Source organism: Podarcis pityusensis (genome assembly GCF_964106645.2).
Source record: "Podarcis pityusensis genome assembly, chromosome: Z".
In the NCBI taxonomy this organism is placed as follows: Eukaryota; Metazoa; Chordata; class Lepidosauria; order Squamata; family Lacertidae; genus Podarcis; species Podarcis pityusensis.
The window spans coordinates 48790628-48809398 of record NC_138044.1 but is presented as its reverse complement, the minus strand read 5'-3'; the positions used below and the strand labels follow the sequence as shown (position 1 = coordinate 48809398).

The 18771-nt window shown below is 45.3% G+C and overlaps 1 protein-coding gene across 4 annotated transcripts in view; it reads right to left on the bottom strand.

The window, feature by feature from the left end:
- The window catches only part of DOCK11 (dedicator of cytokinesis 11), a 177349-nt gene that overhangs the window by 138719 nt on the left and 19859 nt on the right, over nt 1-18771 (bottom strand). For all 4 annotated transcript variants that reach the window (XM_080990309.1, XM_080990310.1, XM_080990307.1 and 1 more), the window contains exons 2-11: nt 17837-17953; nt 16687-16776; nt 15256-15338; nt 14313-14382; nt 10686-10781; nt 7502-7636; nt 6558-6735; nt 3174-3253; nt 1851-1934; nt 215-355 (exon numbers count right to left, since the gene is read on the bottom strand). In XM_080990309.1, the coding sequence (XP_080846435.1) occupies nt 215-355; nt 1851-1934; nt 3174-3253; nt 6558-6735; nt 7502-7636; nt 10686-10781; nt 14313-14382; nt 15256-15338; nt 16687-16776; nt 17837-17953 (1074 nt within the window). The remainder of the gene's footprint in view (nt 1-214; nt 356-1850; nt 1935-3173; nt 3254-6557; nt 6736-7501; nt 7637-10685; nt 10782-14312; nt 14383-15255; nt 15339-16686; nt 16777-17836; nt 17954-18771) is intronic.

The following is an 18771-nucleotide window of genomic DNA, read 5'->3' as shown; positions in this document are numbered from 1 at the left end:
CATGCTGTTGGACTACAACACCCATCATTCCTGACTGTCGGCCATGCTGCCTGGGTCTGGAGGGAGATGGAGATGTGTAAGGGCCACAGTTTAACAACCCCTGGTTGAAATTAATATAGCTGACTACATGGAAGACTTCAGCAGATAATTTCTGGAGGTTCTCCAACAACGTATAAAAGCACTTGATCCCTGGAGGATGACAGCGTATGCGTACGTTTGTGGGCGGGCCCTCGGATTGGTCGCTCAGGTGGGCAAGAAGGTTGAAGGTCAGGGCGTGGCAAGTCACCAGGAAACGGCGGCTGCATTTCTCCTCGAAAGGTTTCACGTCCGGTTCGATTCCAGAGAAATCTAACCTCTAAGGAAAGAAGAATATCGAATCAAAATTAGAAACAGAACTGTTAGAACCCAAAACTAAGATTTTGTCAAAGATGTATAACTTGCTGCTGAAATGGAATACTCAGGATGAAACGGTGAAATCTGCTATGATTAAATGGGCACAAGACGTTGGACATAATATAATGATGGCTGACTGGGAACAGTTATGGACCACAGGTATGAAGTTTACGGCATGTAATGCCTTAAGAGAGAATATTATGAAAATGGTATACAGGTGGTACATGACCCCAGTCAAGCTTGCAAAAATCTATCATTTGCCCGATAACAAATGTTGGAAATGTAAAGAAACTGAAGGTACATTCTTCCATCTTTGGTGGACGTGCCCAAGGATTAAGGCTTTCTGGGAGATGATCTATAATGAATTGAAAAAAGTATTTAAATATACTTTCTTGAAGAAACCAGAGGCCTTTCTCCTGGGCATAGTTGGCCAATTGGTGCCAAAGAAGGATAGAACTTTTTTCATGTATGCCACAACAGCAGCAAGAATACTCATTGCAAAGTATTGGAAGACACAAGATCTACCCACTCTGGAAGAATGGCAGATGAAGGTGATTGACTATATGGAACTGGCGGAAATGACTGGCAGAATCCGAGACCAGGGAGAAGAGTCGGTGGAAGAAGATTGGAAGAAATTTAAAGACTATTTACAGAAATATTGTAAAATTAATGAATGTTAGAATGATGTTGGATAGAAATTAAGTGGTTTTTAGCTGCAATACTATAAGGGAATATGAAAAACGGATTATTAATAGGTAAAAATTTAATGTTACAATATTTTAAGATTAAAGATTAGGATAAACAAAGAGGGGAAGGATTTGCTGAACAAACAAACTGAACTGGAATACAAAAAGGGGAGGCGTGAGGAGGTCCGGGAAACAAGCTAATGAAAAATAAGTAATGGAAAGATTGTGTTGTTTTTAATTATTTTTATTTTGTATTTTTCTTTTTTTTCTTTTTTTGTAATATTTTGAAAACCTTAATAAATATCTTATTAAAAAAAAAAGGAAAGAAGAATATCGTATTTGCATTTTGCTCACAACTTTCTCAAACCATTTAGGAGAAGGTCAATTCCTGAAAGATGGCTGCATTTTGAGAAGTTACCCATGTCTGTCTCAAAATGAGGAGTGAATTTCTCCAGTATCCCTAATCACGACTATTACGTACACACTCACTAGGGTGTAAGTTCCTCAGGAAGCAGCATGACTTCCTTCAAAGTAAACATGCAATGGATTGCACTGTAAATTGATTTAATTAAAACAAATGAAGGCAGCAATTCTGTGAATGTGAGAGCCGGGTGGAAGGTAGCTATCCCTGGGAGTACATTTTAATTCCTCCCACTGGAGAAGAACCAAAGGCTTTTCAAGACACACGACAGACAGGAGGTGCAGTTTTCCACTGAGCGAAACACCTCGGGGCCTCCTGCAAGGTGCTGTCACAGCTGCTGAAGGGGTTACCTGAACTTCTGGATCAAAGGAGAAGAGGTTCTGTCTCCCATCATGCCGGCTGAGCTTGTTCAGCTGCTCAGTTTCCCTTCCATACTGAAACAGAAAAGACATGCATCAGCAGAAAGGTCAGAGGAAGGACAGGGTCTCCATCAGGAGAGAAAGTGTCACCATCCAGAGGTGGCTTTTGGTGAACAGTACAGAGACAGAACAGAGTTGCTTCTCATTTTCTGGGTGGGAAAAACATGCAGGTGATTGGAGTTGCCTGGGTCTGAGAAATTCAGAGCAACATATTGTATTTACCGTAATTCCACAATACTTTTTATGAATGATTTGTCTGCTGGCTGTTGAGGCATTTTGCTACCCTTGTGTACCTTTCCCACCCCGATCTGGCCACAGTGATCCATGCAATGGTCACCTCCAGGCTTGACTACTGTAATTTGCTCTGCGCGGGGCTGCCCTTGAAGCTGTCCCAGAAACTCCAGTGGGTGCAGAATGCTGCAGCGAGGCTCCTCACGGGGTCTCTGCCATGGGAGCATATTCACCCAGTGCTTTTCCAGCTGCACTGGCTTCCAGTGGAGTACAGGGTCAGATTTAAGGTGCTGCTTTTGACCTTTAAAGCCCTTCACGGCCTAGGACCCTCGTACCTACGGGACCGCCTCTTCCGGTATGTCCCACGGAGAGCCTCAAGGTCCATATATAGCAACACCCTAGTGATCCTGGGCCCTAAGGAAGTTAGATTAGCCTCAACCAGAGCCAGGGCCTTTTCAACACTGGCTCCAGCCTGGTGGATCGCTCTGCCTCATGAGACCAGGGCCCTGCAGGATCTGATTTCTTTCCGCAGGGCCTGTAAAACAGAGTTGTTCCACCTGGCCTTTGTCTTGGAATCAATTTGATCTCCTTCCCCTCTTTCCTATTTCCTTTCTCCTTCTGTGATGGAATTCCTATTTGGGGACTTCCCTGGCTTTTTTCTGGCCCATGTAGGACCAGTCTGGATAGTTGGCCTTGATGAGGACTTGACGTTTTCATCCCCCAAAAAGTTTTTTATTTGAGCTTCTACTGAAATGAGGCTGCATTTTAATGTTGTATTTTAATCTTGTTTTTAAGTTGTATTTTAATCAATTGTTTTTATACCTGGTGTTAGCTGCCTTGAGCCCAGTCTTGGCTGGGGGCGGGGTGGGGTATAAATAAATTATGTGTGTGTGTGTGTGTGTGTGTGTATTGTGTATTATCATATGCTTTTTCCTGCTATGGGCCAGGGGTGCTGCAAAGCTTGCCTGCCCCTGCTTTCTCCCTTTCCCCGTGATTTGCAGATAATGCAGACGCCAAGACTACCTTCATCAGCTCTGGGTGCATGCTCCTCTCCAAGCTCTCCAGGATGTTCTCTGACTTTCCTTGGCTGCTCAACTCATCATCTGTAAAGTCACGAAAAGCAGATGTTGCAAGTGACAGCAAAGGCGCCCGGCCAGCCCACTCATGTGCAGCCATTCCCATGGGGGCTCCGCCACAATTACAATGCTGGGAAATTGGACGGGGGTGATTGGAACCCAGCCAGGGGATTCTGATCCAAGAAAAGAGGTCATGTTCCAGGAAATCTCTCTTCTACACAAAATGCTCAGGTTATGGAGACACCACCTCCGCTCATCTGTCAGCGGTGCTCATCTCTGCTCAAGGAGTTGTTTTGAGTGCAGAAAAGAGAGCACAGCTGGTTGTGCAATGCAGAGCCAGGCAGGAAGAGGAGAGGGCATGCATTTTACAATCTTTGCACGACACAAGGAGCTTTTAAATTTTGTTTTACAAGGGCAGACGTCTAAGGGCCTTTTGTGTGTGTGTGTGTGTGTGTGTGTGTGTGTGTGTGTCTTTAGATCCAAGGCTCTTTGGCCGAGTCTATAATTACATGGCATACCTATCTTGATTGCTTGTATTATACCTTGGTAATTGACACAATTGATGGAAGCTGGTTTGGCAAGCAGAGGAACACTTGACAAAGGGGAAATGGGAGAAATGGCCCAATGACATGGGCTGCAGGAGTAGCTCAGAGGCACATCTAGTCTCGCAGAAGGAAGCAGAGCCACATTAAGCATATTTTCTCTAATTAGAAATACTTGGGAGTTTGGTTACAACATAACCTTAGATGGAAGGCCCATGTAGCCTATGTTACAAATAGAGCCAAAGCTATCTCCTTGGTGATCTTGCGATTCTTCTTCACCGATGGGGCCCTTCATATCCCATCGGCGTTGAAAGTCTTCAAGGCCAAGGTGATCCCGACAATTGCCTATGCCATCTCAATTTGGGGGACTTTTGTCAATCTATCTCACCTAGAGGTTATTCAAAATCAGTTTTTAAGAGGGATATTGAAACTGCCCAACTGTGTAAGTAATACAGCGTTACGCATGGAACTTAATACTGTATCCCTGGAAAACGCTCTGTGGAAGCACATACTTTGTCACTGGTTATCTCTATGGCACAATCTCCCAAACTTGTACTTGATACAATGTATGTGGAGAGATGATTTCCAGAGCCCATGGGTAAAAAATTTACAGCTGAAAATAATGGCAATGGGAATCTCCCCATCCAAATTACTAGAGCAGGACATAGTTCCAGCTAAAAGAACAGTAACCTGTAAACTAGAGGAGATGGACTTGCAGCAGAAAATGGTCTTGGGCAATGGTACCTGCTCACCTCTAAACCTTGGTTTATCACCCCTCTTAAGGCTCCCAAACTATTTGAATTCCTTAACTTCTTCGGCTCATAGATATGCCTTTGTAAAGGCAAGATTCAACACCTTCCCATCGAACATGCTGAGAAATAGATTCTCCAATGGACAGATATCGCTCTTATGTGATTGTAATTGTGGGGCACCGGAATCGTTGCATCACATAATTTTTGACTGTGCTTTTCACTCATCGGCCAGGAGCAAGTTTCTTGCCCAATATCTAAAGGGAATTGCCGATGATACGAATGAAGCCAAACTGAGATATCTATTAAATGATGATGACCCCCTAAGATCACTCACGGTTGCCAGATTCTTGATCAGTGTCCTATCCCTAAAGAAGAGAAACGGACTCCTGTGTGGCTCGGAAAATCCCTTTAAACCATGATCTATGTTTTAGGATGTAACTAGGTGAATCACCATTGATGTCTTCTATTGATTTGTGAGCAGATGGTGATGGTTATGTTACAAATTTATTGCAACGTATGATGTTGGTCTTTTGTTTTTGTTCTGCTTTGGTTCTTGTCTGTTTTTTGTAAGTTTTGACGGTTTTAAATTTGGAGGTTCAAGTACATTATGTTGGTATGGGAAACTGTCGTGTGACGGGCCAATGGCCGTAATAAAGATCAATCCAATCCAATTCTCTAATTAGAAGCTATGGAAACCCCTGCCTTGCCAGGATCCAACAAATCGTTCAACACTGGGTGAGCAGAGTCATACATCAAAATATTATTTCCTGTGCTCTTGAGATGTTCCCAGCACATTCTCATCACAGGCAGTTGACTTGTCTCCTGGGCTGAAATGAGGGATGGCAGGGGAACTTGTTCTGCTCATGTGCAGCAAAAGTTGATTGCGCACAGCCCTTATGGGCTTGTACCTGTGCCATCATGAAGCTGCTTACAATGAAACAGTCACCATTTTAAAATGGGAGTCCTCTACTTCCTCAGCGCGAGGCATGAATGAAGAGTTGATTGCCTTAATGTATATAGGGCACTTGGATTTATTGTGGGGAGGGAGCAAGGCAGACATGGAAAACTGCCTTATACTCAACCAGACCACTGGGTCTACCTAGCTCAGTCTGCACTGACTGGCAGAAGCTCTTCAGGGTTTCTGACAGGAAGCCTCTCCCAACCATGCCTGGAGATGCTGGGAATTTAACTTTAGACCTTCTGCATGTAGGGCAGATGTTTTCCCCCAAGATTTGTTGATAAGGATAGCTGCTGCGGAAGGGATGGGTGGGTAGAGAGAAGGCAGTGAGCTCTCTCCAAGAGACAAAAGTGAAAGCAAAGCTTTCTCTTCCTAAAGCATGCCTCCATCTATCTTCAGAAAGTAAAATACCTCCCAATAACCATTGACTTAAAGGCCAAATGGCACTCTGCAGAGGAAACAGCTGGGAGCCTGGCACAGACTAAAGTCACAGCTTTTGCAAACTATAGAGAAATCAGCTATGTATCAGAATCCCATTTTTAAAAAAAACAACTCTGGGAAAATACCTCAAAAGAAGGGAGGGAGAGGTTTCTTCAGAATAAGAAGAGTAACTAACTTTCCAGGGGGCAACTAGCTGGTGGTGGCCATGGCCAGAAGCAAAGGTGGGCGGGGCAACAAATGTAATTTTTACATTTGCACAGTAGGCTAGTTTCCTGCTTTGCAAAACTAGATGGCCCTTGGGGTTCCTTGCAACTCTACAGCTCTATGATTCTACACACCCCTCTGTCCTGCACCCAGCCAAATGGGAAAGAATCATAGAATTGGAAGGGACCATGACAGCCATCTAGTCCAATCCTTGCAAATGCAGGAATATTTTGCCGGACGTGGGATTCAAACTCATGACCCTGAGGTTACGAGTCTCATGCTCTACAGACGGAGCTACAGGGCCAGTGAAGGGTGCAACCTCTGGGTGGTCACAAGCATCAGGCAGGGAGGCCCCAAGGGGCACATTTGCCCACCAGGTCTGAGGCTCTCCCCCACCCCACTGCGCGTAGGCACCATCTCTATCACCAACAAACCTGGAATGGATTCCACAGCCTCCTTCTTCTCTTGCACCAGGCTCTCCGCGTTGATTTGGATGATCTTCCTCAAGGTGACCAGCCACTCCTCCATCTCCGGCTCGCTTTCAGCTGCCAAGTAGTGGCTGTACTTGTCCAGCATCTTGAGCTCAAACGCGTGGCGCCGCATTTTGGGGCACTGCCGGAAGATGGGCAGAACTTAGTGTGCTTTTAAGTCAGTAGGAGGTGCTGAACTCCTTTTGCTGTCTATGGGAGGGATAGAGACTGTCTTATAGGTAGGTGGCTGTTTAATTAGAAGCACCTTCCAGAGCCCAGATTGGGAGTCGGGTTACAGCTCCTGTCAGTCTTGACTACGGAAGCGGGTAGAAGTTCAATTCAGTTTGCATTTGAAGTCAAATTTATCAAAACTGCACTTTCAGGAACTGTATGGGAACAGAAGCACAGCCTACCTTTGCAGTTCACACTTATCTGAATCTTGCAGTTCTCGAACCAAATAACATTTACATAAATGCCCATATATTGGTGGGGAAGATGTGTATAAAAAATGAATATAGCAGTGAAAATAGCATACAAAAATACATTGTAGAAACCGCTTGCATAAATGGGTACATTAATCAAAACTGCTGACAAAAATGTGTTGATCTGGAGAAATGCTGAAAAACATTCATGAGGTGCTTCTTTTTAAATGCAAATTGCTACAGAAACCTGGGCAACTTAAGATTGAAAAAAATGAGAAATGGAGAGAACAGCCACTGACAGTTCCTTCCATCCCTTGCCCTGACCACTGGCCATGCTGACTGGCAGCTGGAGGGCAACAGACTCCCCTTTTCTGGACTGTGGTTTCCACTGAGGTGGTCAACCTTTATTTGGCCTGTACCACTCAAAACTGTGTGTGGGGAGGATTCACAGGTTGGAACACTTCCCCATGCTTTGCAAGCGTTTACCTGCACGACATCAATGCATGAATCCAGAAAGATGCAGCCTTTGGATTCCTTGGAGACCTTTTCATCCTTGTAGGAGTTTAGGATGTAGGAGCCATCAGAAAGTTGTGTCAGGTAGAAGTACCTTCTCTTGAACACCTGCTCACCGTTGCAAAAGAAGGGAGGGGAGAGAAGAACCAAGAAATTATATTTCTGCTTCACTGGCACAGTGCAAGATCAATTTCTTTAGCACTATTGTTGCAATCACAACAGATTCTGTAAAGCTGAGCTGTTGCTTCCCTACCAGCACCCCTTGTTTTAATGAACAACACTGACTTGAGAGCTTTGATCTGCTGCTTAGCTTTGGAAGGCAGGGGCAGTCCTGACACTTAAAGCAGCTCTTGCATTTCCTGCAACTGGGCAACAGCTTTGCACTGGCCTGCAGTCTGCATGCTGAAATTTGTTCTCCAGCACTGACAATCTGCATCACAGGCCTCAGCACCAGAAGGAGAGTTTGGGTGCCATGTCTCTCTATAGTTGGATGGGACACACCTTAGAGCTGGGGGGGGGGGGGGTCTAATGCAGCCCTTCAAACCTATCCAGCCTTGAACTCTCACAATTCCTTCTACTTGCTTGGATGGAGGGCAGAGGCTTGTTGAGTGTGTAGAAACTAGCATAATGTACAGAAGTAAAATATATGTATTACGCATTCCGCTTTTGATTCTGGTCCCACCCACCACTGGCATGGGGCCACTGGAGTTCCATGCCACCCGTGGAAGCAAGACACCCCCTTCAGGATCAGGCGGGTGTCTCTTCACAAGAGCTGCAAGGTGGGGGGTGAGCGCCATCCACTTCCTAAATGGAAAAATACTGTGCTGGATGGCTCAGGACTTGGAGAGGAGTGCTAAAACTGGAAGAGGTTGTGCAGTTCTCCTAGTAGGCAATTGCTTGCTAGCCAAACCTGCAGCTTCATTTGCTGATGGCTGTAAGTGACTACATTGGTTTTATTTTATTTTTAAAATTAGCAACCTCAGCAGCCCTGCAGCAAAATGTGCGCTACTAGCTAGGGAGGTTGAATGGAACACCTGCCACTTGACAGGACCATTGTGCCTGTAGTCCAAAGATTCAAGAGCCGAGCCCGATGTTAGTCACAGATCTCCTGCCTTCCAGGCCTGTGTGCACAGTTCAGTTCTTGAGCTCGCACTGTGGGTGCAACACACCGCTCTGCCCCTGCCAGACCAACTCCCCTGCTCCACTGAGATACAGAAAAAGCATGAGAACACTTTTTCAAGCAATTTGGTCAGAGCCAGGAGAATCAATCTGTGCCTCAAAAAACACATAGAGCTGAAAGAGGAAGCAGGAAAGAGCTTCACCCTTCCAACTTTCTCCTTCAGCTATAGGGAGAAAAAGGTATGCCCTCATCACAAGCACCCGTGCTGTTTTTCAGCTGGGGAGCACCAAAGCACAGTTCCAGCACCCCTCAGGTTGGTGCCATTACAGGCAAATGCTCCCCGTACCTGCGTCTTGCCTTTGTGTACTTCTGAGAAGCCCAAATGAACATTTCAAGTCAAAACAGAAGCTGGCCAGTGTGTGTGAGTCTACCCCTTTATAAAGATCTACGACTCTGCCTTGCTCCTAGCCATAGTTGGTCAAGCTACGGGAATGGGGCCAATTCGTATTCCCCTTTCTCCAATCTATCTCCCGTTTAGCAGTGGCGGGCTTTAAGCTTTCTAACCAGGCCTTCTGTTGCACAGGCATGTTTGAGCAAGGGCCTTTCTGAGCTGCCCTGGCCACCATCCACCAGGATCTAAGAGAACAAGGGAGATGGGGGTGCATTTACCTGACCTGCACCAGGACTAGGGGTGACCCCCAAACAAGGTGGGGAGGCAGCCTGGTGTAGGTTTTAACATCTCTGCGGGCAGTAAATGTGGGTGTTGTCAAAGCGGCATCTGTTCAGGGCTGCCCCGATTAGCCTGGTGACTTAATGTAACAACTTCATGGTGAGTTCTGGCACCTATTTTGGGGGGAGGGAAAGTACTGCCCCTCATCACCTCCTGATCCAAGGGGTGGTGGATGGTAGAGGGTTTCAGGGGTTCATGGGCACCAGAAGAAAACCTCAAGGATGCCATGCTGGTAACCTCTGATGCATACCTGTGGAAATACGGTTTCCAGGATGCAGAGCAGTGGATGAGAGATGGGGGAGGCCAGCAAATCCCACATGTTCCCCACTGCCTGGCAACCCCACTGATCTTGGTGCCTACGAGTTTTCTCAGAACTGGGAAAAGGAGAGTCTGCTGTGCTCTACTGCCACCCCTTTTTCTCCATTGTGTGTTTTGTGCTGATGCTACTGTGGATAAGACACGGGAGGGATTTTTGCTGCAGGTGCTTGACGACAACAATTAATACCACTCAAGGTGAGCACATGGATGGTCTGGGGAGTGTGGGGCTGAAAGGTGTTAAGTTTCTCAAGAGTCACAGAGTGAGCATCTGTTGGCACAAAGTGGGGCCCTCTTTGTGTGAGAGAGAGAGGGAGGGAGGGGCTGGCCTGCCGTAAGTCAAGTAGGGGGTGGTGAACTGCTGATAAAATCATTGGTTGTTCAATTTGCTTGAATGTTTTGATTGTTTTTATCCAGGTATTTCATTTAATTGGAAATACTGGTTTTTGTTTCATAATTATGCTTGTATACCTGCTGACGGAATTGCTGTTTATTGGTCCTCCTGTTTATACAATTTCATAATGCGTGTGTGTGTGTGTGTGTGTGTGCGTGCGTTCCTCTTTCTGCTTTTATTACTTTGTTCAATGAAGAGCGAGATATAAATATTGCAAACAAATAAGTGAAAAACTCCCCCACCAGTGTTCTTCCCATGCCCCTTTTCCAGAGTGACCCTAGGAGCCAGTCCTCAGAGGGTTGATTCACTTCCTCTCACTCTTGACTGGCTCCAAAGGGCAAGAAGACCTCTTCCTTGGGGGTTTAAAAGCTCCACCTTCCTGTTGGTTGAGCAGCTCTAGGGTGCTGTGTGCTGTGGAAGGGGTATCTGCTGCAGAAACAGTAGCAAGTCTTTCACACCCACACACCCCTTGACCCCGTGCCACTAAACCACTGATAGAACCCCCAGACTTACAGGCCTGGGTCCTTTGAAACTGTTTCCCCAGGAAAATGAAAATCAGACTCTTGTGCAAGGTGCAAGCACATACAACACCTCTCACCTTCATGGTGACCGTAATAGTGCTGTTGACATTGGCCTTGTACAACCAGCCTTGTTTTATCACGCCACCCTTTTGCGAACATAGTGACGAGGAATCCTGGAAGAGCAAAAACAAAAGAGTTACTGCAATTCAAAGAAGGAGCTGCACTAAATCAGACCAGGCACTGCTTTTCCACCCTTGCCTTCCTTGAGCTGGTGCTCTCCAGATGTTTTGGACCATGAGAAAAGGGTCTGGCAAGCAATGCAAGAGGTGCAACGGGAAAGGACTGCCTCTTAGTAATTCCACCTCCCTGAGAAGTTTGGGCGTGTGGGTGGGTGTGGGTGTGGCATGCCCCACATTCTCTGCGGCAGCCCCTATGTTGTGGGATTCCCTTCTCACAGGGGTGCACCTGGTTCCTTCACTATAAAGCTCTCAGCAAATGCTGAAGACTTGCTTCTTTACCCTGGTCTGCAACACCTGGGAGTTGTTTTTTTCAGGACCCTCCCTATTATGGCAAATGTAAAATGTTTTAACTGCTTTCAATTCTGAATTTTTAAATTGCCACAGAGGAACTTACGGTCTTCAAATAAAAACATCTTGAAGGTCCCAGGCCTCAGAGAGGTTAGGCTGGCCTCAACTAGAGCCAGGGCTTTTTCGGCTGCGGCTCCAACCTGGTGGAACGCTCTGTCACAAGAGACAAGGGCCCTCCAGGACTTGACATCTTTCCGCAGGGCCTGCAAGACAGAGCTGTTCCACCAGGCCTTTGGTCAGGGCGCAGCCTGACTCCCTCCTTTGGCAATCTTTACAATACTTTAGTTTATGGTTGCCATCAATTTTGATTTTAATTAATTCTTTGATGTTTTTATAATGTTGCACTATTTTAGTGTTGTTAGCCGCCCTGAGCCCGGCTTCGGCTGGGGAGGGCGGGATATAAATAAAATTTTTTATTATTATTATTATTATTGCTGTCGTCTGCCCTGTGACCTGCTCGTGAAGGGCAGGTAAGAAATTTAATAAACAATGATGGCGGTAAAAATAATAATAGAGGTTGCTCTTGTATTAGGAACTAGTGTTTAAAATCTAGCCACCTCAGATACCTTTGAGTTGCATGTCTCCACACAAACACCCACCCAGTGGTTCATTTCTGTGTGTGTGTGCGTGTGTCCCTTGTATGACCTTGTTCTGCTGCTCCACCAAGGGAGCTTCAAAGTGTACAAATCAGCATTTGGTCACACATGTGAAAGGAGGGATGTGGAATCAAAAGCCTACAAAGGAAGCAGCTCTCTGAATGCCTTCTGAATTTACAGTTACACAAGGAAAAGGAGCCAAACTGAGGTCCAGATCCGAGGGCCTTCTGGTGGTTCCCTCACTGTGAGAAGCAAAATTACAGGGAACCAGGCAAAGGGTCTTCTTGGTGGTGGCGCCTGCCCTGTGGAACACCCTCCTGTCAGATGTCAAGGAAAGAAACAACTATCTGACTTTTAGAAGATGCCTGAAGGCAGCCCTGAATCAGGAAGTTCTTTATGTCTGATGTTTTAGTGTATTTTGTTGGAAGCCGTCCAGAGTGGCTGGGAAAAACCCAGCCAGATGGGCAGGGTATAATAATAATAATAATAATAATAATAATAATAATAATAATAATAATACTTTCAACAACTCCATGGTAAAAAGGGGGGGGGGTGAGTCTGCATTTAAATGGGAATCAGGACTTGCTGGATAAACCCTAATTGGATTTTTCTTAGTGTAACATTCCAGAACAGTTTAAAGAATGTATGGGAATAGAACGTATTCCCCCTTACAGAAAAATTGATTGACCAATTAAGGCTCACCAATTAAAACCAATAAAGATTGGCAAGAGGAACAAGGCGCAAATATACCTTTGTGGGAGAATGGCGGAGCTTAATTTCATTTACAAATTCTCCAGGAAACCAAAAGCCAGTTCCAAAGGTTTATACTTGTGGATCACTTAATAAGGGTGTGTTTTACAGGTGCAAAGTGCCACAAGTTGTGTTGTATGCATGGGAATACAGGTATGCATTTTGGAGGCTCTCTGGGAAATTTTTAATTTAAAAATGAAAATGAAAAGGGGTTGGGAGGGGAATGCCCTGTTTGCACACCTCTGTCTGAGATGAGCAGACGTGGGACAGCATCAAGGCTAATAAAAATAATAACAAATTTTTATTTATATCCCGCCCTCCCCAGTCGGAGATGGGCTCAGAGCGGCTGACAACAATAAAATAATACAGCATTCTAAAATCAATTCATTATAAAATCAGTTCAAATCAAATTCATGGCAACCATTGGGCTAGAATTAGGAGCAGCGGCTACAGGAGGCACTGCTTGGGAATAAGTGTCCCACTGCAAAGGGGGAGATTCCAGGTTAGCTTTAGATTAATCTATCCGGGATGCCTGTTACGGCTTCTAAAATAAGGTACAGTGGTGCCTCGCAAGACGAAAAGAATCCGTTCTGTGAGTCTCTTCGTCTAGCGGTTTTTTCGTCTTGCGAAGCAAGCCCATTGACGGATTAGCGGATTAGCGCTATTAGCGCTATTAGCGGCTTTTAGCGGCTTATCAGTTTATCGGATAAGCAGATAAGCGGCTTAGCGGCTTAGAAAAAGGGGGGGAAAGGGGGAAAAAACCACAGGAACTCGCAAGACATTTTCGTCTTGCGAAGCAAGCCCATAGGAGATTCGTTTTGCAAAGCACCTCCAAAACGGAAAACTCTTTCGTCTAGCGAGTTTTCCGTCTTGCGAGGCATTCGTCTTGCGGGGCACCACTGTAATAGAACTGTTCTCAGATGTGGCAAGCTGCTTCTCATTCTCTCTCTCTTTCACACCACCTCTGCAATCTGGCAGGAGCTAGACGTTAATTCGGCAAACAATTGTTTCCCCAAAACAATTTGCTTCTGTGATGTGGAGGCAAGGACGTAGGAAACCCTTCCCAGGAGCTAAACCACCAGGCTCAGTCCCTCCTACACCCACAGATGCAGCTGTTTCCCCAACTGGGGCTACTTCCAATTGCAGCCAGTGTGGTGCAGAAGTGAGAATGCTGGACTTAAGATGACAGAGATACAGGTTCAGTTCCCCACTTAGGGTGACCTTGGGGGCCAGTCAATCACTGCCTGCCTAACCTGCCTCTCACAGGGCTGACGTGAGGATACAGTGGGGGAGAAGGAGAGCCATGTACACCACCTTTAGCAACTTGGAGGCAAAGCGGGGATGCAAATATAATAAAAATAAAGATGTCCAGGTTTAGAGCCTGGCTAGGGAGAGAACTGGTGTTTTCCAGGAAAGAACTGGTAGGTTGATTAGCTAAGCATCCACTCCTGGGCCCTGTATAAAGGATGGTTCCTTTGCTTATTTACTTCTGGGAGTGTATACAGGCGTCTGGTTGGTAACTTGGAAAGCAGGATGCTGAATTGGCCTGAACTGGCTGCAAAGCCCTTCTTAAAATTATGTTCTTTGTTGCTGGACAATGGCTTTGAGCACTTGGAAACACCACACGAATACTAAAAGTTGTCATTGTTGTTCTGTAACAATTGGAACTTTTAGCAAACAAGCTTCCCTTGGTATATGATTAGGAAAGCTTTTGAGTTACATAGAGCACTTCATCGGCTACCAGACAAAGGGCTGACCCTTTTCTCCTCACCTCATCTTTTTCAAAGTCTTCATCAATTTCAAACACGTGGTTTGGAATCTTGTCAGGGCTGAAGGATTTGCTAAGAGAAAACATACACAAACACACATTTATTTTATTTTTAAAAGAAGCATTCATTAATGTTTTGCCCAACATGGCTGAATAACAAATGAATCCATAGATGGAGCTTCCAGAAAGGCATATGGGCAGAGAGGACCCGCTCTCTCGGGGGATGGAGCGACTTCCGAGGGAGGTGAGAGAAGCAAAACTTTTTGTTTAGGCAGCTCTACCCAGACAAGTAATTTTAGTGTGGGTAATTGTTTTTAAACTGCTGCTTTTAGTTGGATTTTGATAAATTGTATGCCAACTTGTTTTTCATGTCGGATCAGTATTTTTAAATGAGTATTTTATATTGTGCAGCAGCCGCATCTGCACTTTGGAACTCCTTGCCACTTGATGTGAGGCAGGCACCTTCACTGCACTCTTCACGGCACCTGCTGGAAACATTTTTGCGTATGCAAGCCGAATCCGGATGCGTACCAAGCTTTCATGTGTTTGAATCAGATGTTTAGCTGAACAGTGATGTTAATTATTTCTTGTATCTGTTCTTTTTTAACTGATAATTTCATTCTTTTATTTCTGTATTCAAGGGATTCTTCTTACAATCAAATCTTATGGAATAAATAGTAAATACTGTTTTAGGTTTTAGGCTTAGAGGATTTTGCAGATTAAGAGGTATATAAAACTTGCAAAAATTTTTTTATTATTATTAGTGTTAGCTGAAAGGCAGCAGAGACACCTCTGAAATGAAGTCAATGAAACAGAAATACTACCATGACCGGGGTTGCCTGTGTGAATGGGAAGCGGCTAGAAGGATGTTTAAGGCACTTCTGAACATCCGGGTTTCGACATCCTAGGCTGTGAAGAGGCTGATTTCCCCTGGGGAAATGCTTACCATGGCAGCATTCGGAAATCCCCCGAGTAGTCCTCATATTTGTAGTTCACTGTGTGCCAGTCTGAGCTGTAGGTTTTAATGCACTGTGAAGGAAATTGAATGCAAGGCGGTTAAAGTTCATAGCTGCCTTTGCTGCTAAAGACTGCAACAAAAACCAGGATTATAAACTTCAGTACTCCAGGGTTGCTAATTCATATATGAGGAACTACAAAATTAGATACAGGAAAGATTCACGTGGGTGCTTTGCTTCCTGCAGAACTCAACTGCCTCAAACTCATGTTTTGCACAATTTAATCTTCGCCCATTCTTTCAGTTTAGCTCAGTGGAACAGCATGCATCCTTCCCAGGAAGGCCTGGGATACACTTGGCTGAAACTCTGGATAGCAGCTTCCAGGGTAGACAATACTGAGGAAGAGGGACTAAAGTCCTGGCCTGGTGTAAAACAGCTTCTATGTTCCTGTATACAGAGCTACTACATAGACTCACACTGGGTTGCAGAGCTTCTGCCTTGCATGCTCTTTGGTAGGGCCAGGGGTGACTCCTTGTCTGAAACCCTGGAGAGTCAGGGTAGATCAGGAATGGGGAATCAGTGGCCCTCAAGATAGTGTTGAGCTACAACTCCCACCACCTCTGACCAAAAGCCATGCAGATGCTGGAAGTTAAGGGTTCCCCGCCACTTCTACAGATAGTACTGAGCTAAATATTATCAATTGCTTTGCACTTAAAATTGTTCTGCACTTCTGAGATACATCGGCCAGAGGACTGACTCTTATCTTGTTTCCCTGTCTTAATTTGCAAAATTATTTTAAATAAATAATTTAAAGAAAGCCCTTCACAGGCGACGTCATGAGTGTCTTTTCAGTTCTATGCTTGTCTGTCCTCAGCAGTTATTGTTATGCTTTCATAATTAAAAAGAGGAAGCAAGTCACACGTTTGGTTTTCAAAAAATAAATAAACAAACATCAATTTCCTCAGTTACTTTTTTTTAATGCAGAGTTCAACAAAGAAGAAATACCCTTCATTTTTTAGCAACACAACACAGGAAGCTTAAGTTCCAAATGCACCAACTCTTTCAAAAAGGGCCCAAATCTTCCCAAGCCTGCTGGATTTGCACCTAAATCTGAAGCAGCAGTTTACGGTTCTCCTAATGAAACTACAATTCACCTGGGAGTTGTGGAAAATGTGGTACATAGATAAATTGACTATGGCAACGTGTGTGTGTGTGTGTGCAGCTGCCCCATCCTGCCTCCAAAAACTGGGACTGTGCCCTAGAACTCTCTGGCGTCACTGCAGGCTTTCTATGTGCTTTTGGAGCATGCAGGAAGGACTATTCACCCAGGTCTCTCTCTTTTCCTTTACCTAAAGGGGGAAAGGAGCAAGACCTATTTTGCACGCGCACCCCGTCAGTATCACAGCCTTCAGGACCCTTACCTCCTGGACAAAGAGACTCTGAGCCTTCTTCAGAGCATCTTCTGGCACTGTAGACTGAACAGTCCTCCTCTGGCGCCCGACAACAGAGACCTGGAAGGGGGAGTAAAAGCAGTCAGAGGCTGCAGAATGACTAGAGTTGTAAGGGGGCTTTGCAGATGGATGGAAGAGGAAGGAGCACTGCTCTTGTGTCCTGGTCCTGCCTCCAGGCTTCCCACTGAGACCCCTGGTTGGCCCCTGTGAGAACAGGATGCTGGACCAGGCAGACCAATGGCCTGATTCCTAGCGCTTGTAGGTTCTTATGAGCTACAATGCAGATGTGTCTACAGCAGGCATGGGAACTTTTGTTCATCCCAGATGCTGCTCATCCACAACTCCAGCAAATTTGGCCACAACATGGGCATCTGAAGGACCACCCTGCCCTGAGGGTAGGGGAGGCAAAGAAGAAACAGTTTTCACCCCCTATACAAACAAGTTGTTTTTCTTATTCTTTTGTAACCTTTTTTAAAAATTTGTGCTTATTGTTGCAATAATCTTATGCAAATCCACACTGCAAGATCTGCCTGCAAAGTGGTATATAAGTACAATCAATCAATCAATCAATCAATATATATCTAGAGGGTCAAAGTTCCAAAGTAACAATTCTGCATGGCAAAAGGGCAGCATATCCGGTGTGAATACAAAAGGAGTTTGCAGGAGCCCACGAGCCCTTTCCTGTCCTGCAGTTCTCAGCAACTGGTATTCAGAAGCATTGCTACTGCCTCAACTATTAGTCACTGATAGCTTTCTCCTCCAGTTGTTTGGAGCGGTGGAGCACTGATAGCACCAAGGCTGCAGGTTCAATCCCCGTATGGGACAGCTTCATATTCCTGCACTGCAGGGGGTTGGACTAGATGATCCCTTCCAGCTCTACAATTCTAGGATTCTATTAAGTCTATGAATTTGTCCAACCCTCTTTCAACAATAAAGATGCAGGCAGGTGCATTCATCAATTTCCAAGGCTGTGTTCCTATTGTGTGCTGCTCAGAAGTGGCAATATGAAGAGGTATAAATAAACTATTCGAACAAGCAAAAATGAAATGAGGTGACCAGCTTGCAGCTGAGACCCAAATGCCAAGGAGGAGAAGCAGCAGCAGCAGCAGCAACAACTCACAGAGGCGTCTTCCATGGGGAACATAAGCAAGTCCCGGAGAGGGTCGCTGTAGATCTGCGCTTTCTTTTGGGAGACGACATTCTCGTAGTCCAAGGGCTCGATCACCTTCGTCTTTTCCTGGCAGGAGACAAGACAACACACCACACAGTCAGGTACTGCACAACGCCCCATTAACTGTGATTGCCTCACTCCATAGGCATCCACGACAGCACTTTGACTCACAGAACCAGCACTGCTACAAGTGCCATGTAGTACTCGTTCTGCATTTATAAGTATTCAATCTTTGGTGTGGCAGGGTGTGTTAGGGTACTAGCAGCAGCAGCAAACTGAGTGATGAGACCATGGCATATCTTCCAACAAACCAAGGTTTACAACTTCCCAGGCCCTGCATTGTTAAACTATGACTGAAAACATTATAACTTCTTTGCACCTTCTAGAGGGAGAACTAAGGTGTTTTTGGGATGGAATTATGCAAGCCAGGCTATGCCATGTCCTGGAACAACCCCCTTACTGTACACCTCAGTAACTGGTATGTTTTGCAAGCTGGCTTCTTCTCTCCACTCCCAAATGCTTTTGTATTTTGATATTCCAAAAGTTGGTTGTAAAACCACTTTGGGCACAGCTCACTGTGGGAAGCGCCATACAAAGGAACTAAAGTGAGGAAGCAAAAGTGTGAGCAGCGTCAATCAGTATATCCATCCAGTTATACAACTGCCCCAAAATATCTTTGTGCATCAGATCATTTGAAGAAATCTGCACATTTCTGGGCTGGGAAGTGGCAAGCTCTCCCTGGGGGCTGTGTGTGTGTGTGTGTGTGTGTGTGTGTGTGTAAGAATAAAGCTTAAGCTGTGGGAAAGATGTTCATGAGCAGCCTTATGGGGGTTTGGCCAAAAAAGGGTCCTATGACTTGGTCTCCAGCCAGTGCCCTGTGATGG